The sequence below is a fragment of the Opisthorchis viverrini genome, assembly GCF_000715545.1.
Source record: "Opisthorchis viverrini unplaced genomic scaffold opera_v5_427, whole genome shotgun sequence".
Lineage (NCBI taxonomy): Eukaryota > Metazoa > Platyhelminthes > Trematoda > Opisthorchiida > Opisthorchiidae > Opisthorchis > Opisthorchis viverrini.
This window is the reverse complement of record NW_008752088.1, coordinates 1-14197: the sequence shown is the minus strand read 5'-3', so window position 1 is coordinate 14197 and position 14197 is coordinate 1. Positions and strand designations below refer to the sequence as shown.

At 44.2% G+C, this 14197-nt stretch overlaps 1 protein-coding gene across 1 annotated transcript in view; it reads right to left on the bottom strand.

The window, feature by feature from the left end:
• The window catches only part of T265_10963 (hypothetical protein), a gene marked incomplete at both ends in the record, with an annotated part of 107332 nt that extends 95686 nt beyond the window's left edge, over positions 1-11646 (bottom strand). Inside the window, 5 exons of the mRNA XM_009177486.1 lie at positions 3066-3200; positions 3607-3707; positions 11274-11325; positions 11363-11460; positions 11503-11646. Coding sequence (XP_009175750.1) covers positions 3066-3200; positions 3607-3707; positions 11274-11325; positions 11363-11460; positions 11503-11646 — 530 coding nt within the window. The remainder of the gene's footprint in view (positions 1-3065; positions 3201-3606; positions 3708-11273; positions 11326-11362; positions 11461-11502) is intronic.
• Positions 11647-14197: the final 2551 nt, after the last annotated feature.

Here is a 14197-nt window from a genome sequence, read left to right as displayed (position 1 = left end):
ACGACGGAGCCTTTTGGTTCGTGATGTTGCCAATTGCAGAGTCAATGTGAGTAGTCAAAACAAAATCACCTTGGGTTAATGTGGAAAACCCAGGTTGCATCAATAACTTCGACTACTCTAGAGCAGTCAAGCATTATTCCGGGCTTTTCACCCTGACTCATATTTGCTATTTGTAAGACACGGGGCACTACTGTATTTGAAAAAAAAACTACTATCCCAAGTAACAGATGATTAACCTTGCTAAATCCACCCAAAGAGTCTCCGTCAGGAGAAAACCTCCAGCGAATTACGCTTGCCACTTTTAACTTGTTACCCTAACTTCGAGTCAACGAGATTTTACATCAACCATCATCCGGGATTTTTACTCTCGGCCGCACTGGTCTTTCGTATGTCAGTAAAACAATACTAGCAAACACTACAACTTTTGTTGAGAAAGACGCCAACCTTAAGCGAGATGGGTAGTATCTATGGCCTACTCTTAAAAAAAATCAGATGAACAAAAGCTCAACAAAGTATGTCATGGTGAGAGAAACTGGATGTTCTTAGAAAAGGACTAAACCACGTCAGACCGTATATACATTGAAGTAGCCGAGTGGGTGTGACAACCGCATTTTCTCCAAGTCCAAAAAGTGTGGCGCATGAGCCTTGACCGTGAAGACAGCTGAAGTGACTGGAACCGACCTCACATCAGGAGACTGCAGTTGTTGCGGTTGAGAAGCCCGGTTGTGACCCTATCGCATCGCTGCAAGCGGATGTAACGATATAAGCTACTGGCGGTGATGACAGGTACAACTGCTGGGTTCCTCTGTTCTCGTATCGTCTCTAAACCAGGTACCGTAAAACAACTACGACCTTGTGAGTCCGTTCCACTTCCGGGCTTTTGAAAGCCAATACGGCTGAAGAAGCACATTTTGATCACTGATACCACCAGATAGATGGATTATGACCTGATAAAACGTAAATTAATTCAATCCGCTTAAACAACTATAATTTGTAGGCTGAATACAAATGCATTGCACTGGTTATCACACAAAGCAATACCGGCAGCAATATCACCTAATATGACAGATCAAGTGAATTCTCAAAAATCGATATTCCATTTGTGATTCGAAAGGACGGGAAGTTCACACCAGTGACTCCGATGCGACACCGTTTTTCCGACAGGAGCAGACTACATGATGCCACGGTGTGCTTCAAACATGGGTTGACAAACCAAAGAGTCACAAGAAGCTGCTTACAGGCTTCTTGTATATGACGACCTACGGACAGAACGCTTTCATGGCAGTCAACACTAACCGAGGTGGTTCAGTGATATTCAGTGGCGCTCCAGCATTGGACCAGCCATCTTCAATATGTGGCTATCCTTTTCATTCTCTACATTCAGTGAGCGAAACTATGGCAACCGGAGACAGAAATTTTCGTTATGGAGTTTGTAAATCATCGGATAAACTGAGAGAAAACCAAACATTCGAGGAGCTGAATCGGTATTGCACGACCCGATTGGAACCGTTGGTCAGGGAAATCCGCACTGTGGTCTTTTAGATAACGACGATGGTACCACTAGGAAACTGGAACAGTGGAATTCAAAGGATAGCAGACCATTCACTAGTGACTTAGTAGAATAAATACATTGACCAGCGCCTGCATGATGCGTGGAGCTGAGCTAGTTGCATGGTGGAAAGAATTTAATGATCGGAGAAGTGTGTGACACGCACCCAGGGACAAGTTGTCATCAATTACATCACAAGCATGTGATGCACCGGTACTACGTTCAAGATCTCGAACGCAACATAGCGTCTAAATAACGTGAGATTCTGATAAATTGAATCGAACTGCATTGAATTGAACCAAAAGAGCGATTGGACATCCAGCTGAAAACTCGTTTACGATACTCAGACCAGTATTCTCCATCCATGGTACAGTGAAAACGGCTACCAAAATGGATTAGATAAGCACCCCATTGTGAATGGGAGTAACCACAATACTGAACAGACCCCGTTGTTAGCAAATAATCCATTCACTTCAAAAATCGAAAGCCTCGAAGCGCGGAAAATCAATACGGCGACATTCACTGGAAGTGCACTTCCACTTAACGCATTAGTGATTTTACCTAGACTGGTAACGAAACGCTGACAACCAAACAGCACAGCACAGCTCGGCGAACGAACCAAAACCACCAATACACCCTGAACTACCAGTATTCTCTTCAACTGCGAACCCGGTTCTGTTGCTGTATCATCGAGTGGCAAAGCGACAAGGACCAGTTTTGTAATGAATGTTGTGGTGAGTTTTCAATAAAAAAGAAACTGATATAAATCGTAGATCACACGAACCCAAGTCCTACGTATTGACCGTCAGATTGATCGAACAAATGACAGCATTCAGATGCGGTTCCCATTGAGAACGCAGCTGCCACTACACAAAAAAGAGGTATTATAGAGTTTCTCAAAACCACATAGAAACAAGCGCGATGTACAAGATGGATCCAAACTTATATGTTCCGGTTGGAATCTCAAACGTTATCGTCTGTGGCAGTGACAATGCACAAAATGCTGTCTTATCTTACAGTTCCAAATAAGTAACTAATTCCCCCTCGATGTCCTACGACTGGTTTCGCCCTTTTTGGAGCTTATCATAAAACGAGAGACTCAGCCGGGTTCCAAGTGAGTCCCCCGTCGAAACCGAATTGGTATACAAACGAGTGTATTTCGTTAGCTATCGCACCATTTCTAAAACCAGGTGACTCGAACCAATCAAATCAGTAAATCGAAACTGTGATCCAGTGAGCAGTAACCACAAAGTGGGAGTTGGGAAACACCCGCTTGTCACAAATGTCAAAGTGTTAGGAGCAGAAAGGCGAACGAAAGCGCTGTTTGCTCTCTGATTAGAACTGAATAAACAAAACGAGGAAACAACAACGACACAACAACAACGACAACAACAACAACAGAAGAAGACGCGGTGATGGCGACATAGGAGCTGAAACCATTAGCGGATAATACCGTTGCGTGGCGAGGTTGTCGTGTCAGCAGAAACCTCCGATTTAAAACGAGGAAAAGACTTACAAATCGATTGCTTTGTTCCAATTGATCACATATCCGGATGTAGTGAAGCGTTGCACGTTTACAAAATGCACGTTGCCCTTATCCGTGCCCAAATAGAGCCAACTGCTGCCTACTGGCACGTGACCACAAGTGAGGCTGAGATCGGTGATGGGGAGAAATGAGGCCAAAACAAGGGAGCATTAGATGGTCGTACACTTCGGTATAGACCGTAGAAACAATAGGCTGACAGGAAAAAAATTGATGAGAGAGAAAGCCCCAAACCGGCACAATTTAGGAACAGGACGTCTACTACCGACCCACAGAATGATGGCAAATATACAGATTTCCTGAGGCCGGGAGTAATGTATTCGCGCCGATCCAACACACACGGCACAGTTGAAAAGCAACAGGAAACTAAGCGCGGGATATAGGATGGAAGAATTAGATCGAAGAAGGACATGACGATTGACTATAGATACAGCGTGGACAAAAAGCCGGAAAACAGTTTAAAATGTGGCAGAACACAGAAAAAACAAGTCGCATTTAAAAACTAAACACTTACTGCTCACGTTTGAACTGTAACGAGTGCACAAGCTCGGGATTTTTCTGACGAATGCTCCACAAGTGAACAACATCATCTTGGCAAATGGATATTAGGCCACCCTGTAATGACAAGTATGGAAGGACGAAATTGAGTTTAACTTGGTGAGTGAATGAATTGCAGAGAACGGTCAGAAAATATGCAGTTCTAACGACCAGAGATGGCCGGTGGGTGGTCACACAGTTCCAGCTGTTGTCGTAAAGGGAAGGCACTCCGGTTAGCAGATATGATGAATGAGATATATGGGCTTCAAAACCGCATAGGGCAAGGAAAACTAACATATCAATAGTCTTTTACTACGGAAATCCCTGAATGGAGAAACTTTGGTTCTCGTTTAGGGAGTGATTAACTTAACAACTAAACGTGATGAAAACAAAACAGTTTTGACGGTGGGCCTCAACCAGGAGCAGGAACTCTACGTCCTAGAGGGAGGTACAGAGAGAATAAAATCAAGAGGTTCTGTGATACTAATTGTGAATCTTTATCGCCTCATAGTTAGAGCAAGCAACACTGATTCTACCGGGAACTCGCAACAAAAAGAGAATGAGTATCGATATCACCTTCACACTGAAAAATACCGTCGGAACCAGACAACCCGGAAAATCATGGTCCGCATGCTAAAAAGGGTATTTCAAGAGTGAACAATGAAACACATTAGCTCAAGTACCAACGCAACAGGATAATGATAATAATAAACATAGTGACAGCGATAATGAAAGTAATAGTCTTTGTTTCGGTTGCTGAGCCCGGCAAATTAGCTGCGAACGTTCCCCATCAAATACGACGATATCACCATTGCGCCGTTGTAAAGCGAAGCGTCAATGACTTTACCGCCAATACCAGTAAGAATAATAATGACACTAATGACAGCCTTTGTTCAACAAGTCCAGTTGAATATCTGAATGAGTGATTGGAGTTATAGGCACCTCGGAATGATTGTGGTAAGCTAGCGCTAAGCCCTTCCCCGCCCATCAAATACGACGATATCACCATTGCGCCGTTGTGTAGCGAAGCGTCAATGACTTTACCGCCAATACCAGTAAGAATAATAATGACACTAATGACAGCCTTTGTTCAACAAGTCCAGTTGAATATCTGAATGAGTGATTGGAGTTATAGGCACCTCGGAATGATTGTGGTAAGCTAGCGCTAAGTCCCTTCCCCGCCCACCTTTACTCTTTTCTTTACAATAAGGCCTTCAAGTAAATTATGGTTGTACGGCAGTGAAGCATCGGTGTTGAACACTGATGTCATGCTATCGATGATGATGATATCATAAACGAAAAATTCAGTCGAGTCTCCCATGAAAACCTAATTGATATGCAGATGAGTATTAGTCGGAATCAAGTGGGCTATTGTTTACTCGTCTAAAGAAGCAACTTCAAGGGATTGGTCGGAAAGTCTTTTCTGTGGTGATGGGGGTCTCTTGTATGAGAGCTTTGTTGCAAGGGATATGTCCAAACGAGTATTTCTGCACTAGGGCAGGTAGCTACAGTCTCGATTAGCATGCCATCCTATGTATCCAAATATAAACGCCAAAATGAATTCAGAATGACATATTTTACCTCGGACACGAAGATTCTGTCAAATTTCGCTAAACTAAAGCATAATTCTTAGCAGCAGTACAAAATGACACCCGACTTATCGCAAGACACATTCGAAAATAACCGTCAGTTCGTAACATTATGTATGCATGTATACATATCATCAATGATAGCAGTACAAGTAGTCATACAAATAGTGGTCTACTATCGGATTATCCATTCCGAATTAACAACACACCTATGGAGGTCCCTCAAGACACGCGTTACTATATGCGGACATTCGACGGACGACTCAGACTGAAAATGCTCAGTGAGATTGCTTAGTAACATTAAATTGTGCTAGAACCTTGGCCTCACTTGATGTCGGTGCATGCGTCCTCCGAGCCTATCCTCTTTGGTTTATACTGACAGCAGTGGTCTGAAGACTCGGCTCAATGAAAACGAACTTCGTTATTCACCAAAAAAATTACACCAGCGTCGTACGGTTGACATGCCCTCAAGAGGAAAAGCTGGACCTTAGTATCATGTGGTTGAGGTATGCATCATCCGTCAAGTTATGGATTCCAAAGCAGTACACAGAAATGTGTATTTGGCACATGATTCTGCTAAATCCGGCCATTCCACCCAATCGCGGAGAGACGATCAACTGAACATGCCAGTTCAAGGAAGCCGTGTTCTGGAGCTGACTACTCATAAGCGATAAGTTTGACACTAATTATCAACCAGAATATTCACGGCCCATCAACTTAATTGTTTCTAGCATTGCTCGGAGGAAGAAATGCGACTATCAAGTCCGATTGCACCATGCCTCGTCTTATCGACTTAATATCTTGCTGCGGCTTTGCTCTAAATACAGCTATACGATCCGACAACAAAGCGCCCAGCTATCCGAGTTGGATTTGTGTGAACCGCAATGATTCACATTACCTGAAGTGACAAGTTCACAACAAGTACTCACTCAAGGGATCAAAAGGAGCGAATCAAATGAAATGTCTATACAAACGAGTAACCGAGCTTCATGCTCGCACTAAATCAGATCGACTTCGAAGACATGGATAATGACTTCGAGATCAGCAACCAAAACCTGGGGAGCACGACAGACAACTGTGCTGCGTTCACGTAGTACTGATCGATTGATACTCACTAGGAGGGATGATTCACGAGGGGGAGAATCGTAGATTTCCTAACCGAATGTGGAGTGGACATAACACTCACATAAGAGTTGGGATGCCAGTTGAACAAAAAATAGGGCGGTATAGTCGCACTATTCAAAGTGCATTTAATCAATGTGGCTGAATATTACTCAAAGTAGGTGATGGCTGGTCTGGGTCGAGTGATGAAAAACGCGGCAACTGATTATTGGACAAGTATCTTGCCAGTAGGTAATCGAAAAAGCAACCGGTCTACTAACAGCGATAGACAGTGTGCACTCTAGCTGATTACCAAGCATCATCATCAACATGTATGCATGCTCATCCGTGGTCAACTTCCGTCAGTATCGTGAATATCAGCGATTTCATGTGTATCATTCCGGCTGGCAATGGCTGTACGAATTGGATGCGCATCGCGCTGCATCCATATTCAAACAGTGTAACTGGCATACAATTAATTAATCTTGAAAAAAACATTATTAAACACAAGCGCGGATGTCCAGTTTGCCATGCGTAGAGTCAACGGAGCCCATAAACCATGTTAGCTCTTGGGTTCCATCCTCCTCCAAAAAAAGCTAATCTGGCAAGAAATAGAGGTACGTGTCGACAAGGCAAGGAAGACCCTGCCAACACTTTCCGAAGTGCTAATATTTCTCTTACCATGAAGCGTTATTAGACTGCTGAGTAGATGAGCCTACCCAAGCGCTATTCAAGGATTGAGGAGGGTTTCGTGTTTTTTCTTGACTCGGTTGGTTTCACCTGAGAACAAGAACGCGCAAGAGGATTGGGGCCGATCGACCATTGTGACTGCGTTCCAGAGAAAGGAGCAGCACTGAGTCTACCCACCATGCGATATACATATCATGTCAGTCGTAATAAGGCTACTGGGTTCCAGATAATTTTGAAGCCTAATTTCTGAAGACGGGAGGCAGTTCCGAGAGCATCAAGCAAGATTTACGCCTTTTGACTATACATTACCTAACGTGTTTCAGCGGTGCCACGTATAACGCTGACTCTGAGAGAACCAGTTCTAAACATACATGGCCAGGATGAAGTGGTATCAAAAATTTGTCAACATGCTGCACTTGTTGTTTCTATACCCCGAGCTGGAGTCTCTGGAAGCTTCCCCACGACTGAAGAAGTTCATCAGGATTGTCTCCTTTCTCCTCGCTCATTTCTGTCGTGGCCACTATCATGAAGCCTGCAAGTGTGCAATGGAAAATGAAATCTGGCCTGGTGAATTCGGACCACAAAAACGACATCGTTTTTTGCCCGACGACTATTTGTCCAAACCAACTACTCCAAACAGAATACGAGAATTGATCACATGTTTCGGCGTTTTACACACCACAGTGGGAAGTCATGTTTCAGAATCTATCATCTCTTCACACTTCAGAAAGAGAAACATGAGTTTGCTGGTCACTTCATGCATCTTGGCAGCTTCATAAGATGCGATGTTAGCAGAACGGATTACGTGGATGTCAGCGTGATCAGAGCGTTAAGAACGTCAAATTTCATCAGTTAATGCGCCAAAAACAAATTTCACTGAGGCTAAACGGTCTTGTACACCAGTCAGCTGCCACAGCAACTTCACACCATCGTTGCGAAGCATGGCGACTCCCATCCGCTGAACTTAAACGTCTTAAAAGGTTTTATCATCTCCACGGCAATCAAGTTAGGTGACTGTAAGGAAACAACGCACAAGTGGTCCATTGATGATGGTGATGTATGGATACGAGACACGGGCTCAGCGGATAGATGATGTGAGGCCTCTTCAGGTTTTCGACCACAAATGCCTCAGAAGCCTGACTGGTTTCAGATGGCATCAGCGCGATAGTGAACAGGTGACTAGAAAACGGGCATTTGGTTGTGCCGCAGGTACTTCAATCGGGGAAACATCCGGCACCACCGACTACGATGGCTCGGGCATGTGGTACGCATACCGAAACAGCGTCTACCGAGACGAGTGTAGCTCTCCGTGCCTCCTTCAGGATGGCTCGAACCACGAGGTGGACAACGCATGACTTGGCAGAAGAACGTAAAAGAGATCACGAAGAGTTTAGGTGTTGTTGGTGTTGCACGCCTTCCAGAATGGGGTCCCCGTGACCCCACCAGTGCTTGGCTGGAGACGTTGCCAGAAATGGTGGCTAATCAATGTCAGTGGCGTGTCTAATCAATGTAAGGGGCGTTCATCCTGTCAGTTTCTCTTCAGATTGTTTGATTAAGCAGTTGGAGGGGTAGGTACCTTGGAATTCTTGACATAGCCTAGCGCTAGGTGCCCTCCATATATATAATTAAACGAACCTTATGGCTTTACTGCAGTGAATCATCAGTGTCAACACTGTTGCTGTAGTTGATGATGATCATGGTGATGATGAATTGATGGTGACACAGAATCACTGGAAAAGCGAATAGGACTTATCAGGTTTGGGTGGCTGGAACATTTAATACACACTACCGTATATCGACGAAAGCAGTTGAGAGAGACGGGCCATGAGGAGACGTAAAATGAAGGCAGCTACAACTAAACCGAACGCTGTGGAAGCTTCGCGCCTTCCACTGAGCCCAGACGACACAACTGGCCCAAAGGTGACATGTAATCGATGCCAAGGGGGCCTGGCTGGAGTTTGCCTGTTGTCAGATATTGTGATAATGTTAGATAGGGTTCGCGTAGGACGCCCGGACAATCACAGTGATGGTATGCTGTCCTGAAGTACACCAGATGGCTTTGGAAACAAGGATCTCTCCCACGATAGGTGGATTACTCGCATTTTGTAAGTTACGCTGGTTAGAACATGTACTCCACATGCCACAGGACCGTCTAACTCACAGAGCACTTCCCCCCCCCAACATTATACTAAGTGGAATCGATCGAGAGGTGGACAACATATGACCGAAGTATGGGAACACGAACCAATCAGTTCGGTGGGATTAAGAACTGCCAACTCCCCGGATGAGGATCCCATAGCTCAACTCACCAATAGTTACCAACGCTGGCAGACTTGACTGAATCGCGCACGGCGCTCATGAACCAAACCTATCGTGTAGCATCCCTATTCCCAAATTAACTGTACATGCCATCACCTGTACTTGGCTGTATCTTGGGGGTGATCGGACGGTCGGTGGTTCGAACCCGACCTCTAAATCTCGACTTCTCTTGTCTGGAATTTGCATCCTCGTACCCCTCATGCTTCCTTCGGATGGCATGGCAGATCGGCACCGAGAGGGTGTTACAGCCAAACGATCATCCTATCTTCAGTATCTCCCAATCCCTCCCAGTTTTCCAGTGATCAAAAGTGTATCAGCTGGAACCAATATATTCATGGTCAATAATCGTTCGTTCGGCGCCTAGCTACCATGTCAAAGGAAGGAGGCACGAGGGCACTTATACTGCCCGGTTACCCAAGCCTAGACAGCAACAGACGAGATGCTGATGTTGGTTTCGAACCACAGGCATTTGGTTCCTTAACCTGGTACTCAAACACCTAGCCGCACCAGGCCTATGGCACCTATGTTACACGGTTTGCAACCGATAAATTGGATTTATATGAAATGAATTGGCTAAGTGGTGGTGAACAAACTAACGCCTACTAGCGCTGGGTGTTGATAAAAGTTTCCCTGACTGTCTAGGTTAGAGAAGCTACTTCATCTCCTATCAAGCAACCAGTATTTACACAACGGCGCGAAATGTGGGGTTGATCCGTCAGTAGAATTCGGCACTATTGGTGCGATGTCCTTTCAAAACCGTGTGGAAGAACTAATTAAATTACCTAAGACCGTTTACATTAGTGAGCGATATGACCCAAGAACCGAAAAACCATCCGAGTATACAATGCTTGTCAGCAAACACTCCCAGAGTACTTTAACCCCCGATTGTCCAAAGACATAGGGAATCTTCAGGTGGTATGTTAATAACAAATCAACAGCAAATTTACAGTAGCATAGGAGTATATCTTTGCCGTCACTTCACATGATGAATTCAGTTGAAATCTTACCTTGAAATATACGCGGCACATGAGCTGGCACAGCTGTCTATAACCACTCTGCTGGGCAATGCAAGCCCCCCAAAATCTCGGAGTCTGCAGTGAGCGCACATTCTGAAGAACTCGGGTACCCTTTTGTTGCCTGTCTCCGCCTCCAGCGGTCATAACTATTTATCGAGTTATGTTTGGTTTCTATTAACTCTAAGATTGCTCCCAACCACCCGGGTTATCAATATCTACACAAGCTGTCCAATCCGGCGTACAGCCCGACGCCAGTGATACAAAATAAGATTTAAAAAAAATAATGATTCGATCGATGTGTCAAATATGAAAAGGGGTTCTCAATAAACCTGCCCTCCGTTTAAACAGCGGACCAAGTTCGAGACCACAATGGTAGTTACATGTTAAGGCGTAGCGTAAATGGCGAAAACCTTGTATCCTGTATAGCTATCTGGTAGTATGCTCCAGGCTTTGAGTTACTTAAATATAAAATGGAAAGGCTGAAAAACGGAAATGGCGTAGGTATCATGCGAACGGACAATCTCAGCAGTCTGGAAACAACACCGCGATGAGTTGGACAGGCAACCATGACACCATGAGTATCACTGCAAGAAGACTGTGTTAGAAAAGCGTGCGTGCTAGAAGCAGTCGGCACAAGAAAACAAAGTTATCTGGGACCAACAGCCTACTGCCTACCTCACGTACGAAAAAACTAAACTAGACTGATCACGACTTCATAGAAAACATATGTTCAGCCTAAAAAACTGCACTTTTTAATGACTCTCTGAAAAAGCGCAGCAGCGGATATACACTCTAGCCAGATGGCTAGCTCCCCGGGTACTGAAAGAAGAATGAAGATTTTCCAGGGAACAAGCTACCGATTTGACGGGCCATAATGAAAATAACGAAGTGACACTCGCCTCGTTGGCAAGAAATATTATCTGTAGAACGGCGGCCGATGATGGATGCGAAGCCACATAATCCACACCTGGTCGTCCGAATCTGAAAAAAATCACGTTGCAAGAATGTGGATAATTACATTCTCAAAACACCCGACTTTGTCCCAACCACGACAATTTTCTGCACCGCATCGAACGCCAGGCATGATGGACAATAAGGGAAGCCATGGATAGCAACCTACAGTGAACCAATCAATACTTTCGGTTACTAAAAACATACCCTCCCAACTTGGAAGTGCTCGCTCTTCAGAACTTCCTCAACATCTGAGGAGGGCGAATTGACGGCGTATGTCGGAGGGGAGTTGACATTCCACGAGCGGAAACCATCAATTACTTTCAGGAGCTTTTTCGACTTCGTAGCCATGGGGAATTTTTAAGACACTGCAAACTCAGTACATCTTGGGGCGGAAAACGAGCACGAACCAGGCGCCCACATATTGCTGAAGGTCATGTTCATGAATCAACGCCAACCAATTCCGACTTCAGGTCAACAAAACGGGAGCGCATATATAAACTCAAAATTACGAATGCCTTATAGAGACTATACTTCCGTCGTCCCCAAGTAAAAACGAACAATTCAACTGAAAAACTAGCGTCTTCGACAACATGCTGCAACAAAGTGGATGGTGTGAGTGTGGCGTTTTGTACCTTTGTTTTACTTTAATTATAACACTACGTATTTCATCAATTGCATAATCATTTTTTGTTTGAATACGAAAAACTCCAAAAACGCACACTTGAACACTTTGACATAATATAAGCGTGGTCACCTGCTTCGACTCTCTCTTCTGATTTCGCTCGCGCTTACAGCGGTCATTCGCGAGCCTCATGTGCTAACTCTGGTACCAAAACATTACAGACCATCTTCGGAATCTATTATATGTCGGAACTGTTCAGAAGAAGACCTCTGGACCAACATAATTGGATTATCGTTTATTCGCTGACCTGGGCCAACGGCGAACTATTTTGAAGAGAACTATTATTAGTGAGTCTGTTTCATCTGACCTCTTTATTTGTGTATACCCAACCTAGCGTAATTGTTTTTATTTCTTTGCCACACACTCCTGGTAAACTAACTTATTGGGTAGCCAGACCACTACATGAGCAGCAGTGCAACAGTTATACTTCGACATTTTCACAGTTTTCTGAGGGCGAAGCAGTAGCCTTCTTTTGACATATGTCAAATAAATGTCGAATCAGTTCAGTTGTCGTTGTAAGTTTAATTCTGTGGGTCAAAACCTGTGTGGGGAGCCCAATAATCTCTCATGACGGCGGAAAAGCATGCCTCGTGCCTACAGCCTGAGGTCACTTCCTGAAGTGTAGGGGCCTGGCAGTAATAGTTTTCATAATATGGAATACAACAGATTGATAATACTTTAAAAATGATACACCTCTGTATACCATGTTCCTAACGAACAAGCCGTTGATTTAGTGGGTTATGGGCGACCGAGACCCCATGGGAATTTTCTTAGCGAAATTCGGTATCACGTTCATCTCCTTGGGCGGCAAGAGGACGGATATCGTTCACTTCTGTGGAACACTGGATGCGTGATAATGATGTTGGTCATTGCGGCTCGAGCACCTTCATACTCGCCTTTTTTGGTCCTATCATGCAGTGGAACGTTAGGTGCAGAAATTCGAAGGGCCGATATAGAGGTATGATCAAACGGCTGTCAGTGATTCTACATGCTTGTCGCCGTGTCAGTGTTTAGCGCATCTGGCATTTGGTCGGAGTACACCTTTTGCAGAGAGAACAAACTGAAAGCAACCACACGGACAGAAATTGGATGAACCTTGTTAACGTTTAGGGCGACTGTCCTCTCAAAACAAGCTAAAACAGTTGTCAATCCGCATATCATAAATCATATCCACACCGTCAGGCCAACCATTAAAAGCCTGCTAACAAAGTCAGTAAGATCTTGAGACGACAGAGATATTTACAAACTTTTACAACAGGCTTGAATTCAGGCACAATTAAAAGGAACTGAAACATGCTGCATCAAAAGTGGAATCCAAGGATAAGATGGAAGAAAAACGTCCAAAGAAATGGTTACGCAGGGAACTTAATTTAATAACTTGGGAGTGCATTTCAACAAAATCTAATAAAATTATGCGCTTGGACCTATCCCTATCATCCCCTGCTATATATCAGTCGATTCAACGTTCAACAGTCTACCGGCCAAATATTCCTCCATCAAGTTGTGAACACGTAATTGTGGAGGCAACGATACTCGAGCAGAAGTGTTTCGGGAGCTTCGAGATAGGTTTCCCAATCAACGGATTCGAATCTTTGCAGAGTCTCCGTTGACACTCCCAACTAAATTTACATCCTTGCGTCCCGAGCAAACATCCTGGTTGGTTTGTTGGAGGCCCGGTCTGGCATGGGCCCCATAGGGCATCTACAGGTGCGTATGTTGTATAATAAATGTACAAGAAATTATCCAAAGGACGACAACTACATTCTAAGCTGATTTTCCTTGATGCATTTTGAAATAAATCGGTTGTTAATATAGCTAGACATTAAGATACCTAGCTTTGGGCATTCGGTAGTGTATTTGGCCAGTTATCGAAAACCGATAAAAAGCCGTCAAAAAGTATAATTCTTAGGGGGGTTTGCTTCAGCCTACCTAAGCCTCAATATGGACAATATGAGAATTGCTTTTTCCATGTGTTTTGTTAGATATTATCCGTCTGAATAGCGAGATGCGGTAGCTTGTGTTTCCGCGTCACCAAAATGTCTGATACTGAAAATCGCCTTGATAATTAGCACGGTGTATAAGGAATGAAATGCTTTCGGCATGGGAATCGATCTAACCGCACCTCAGAGATTATATAATGTGCAAGCTTTGCCGTATAATTTACATTTTCGAAGCTTGCACGTCGTTTTTTGGCTATTTGCTTGACATCGGCATGGA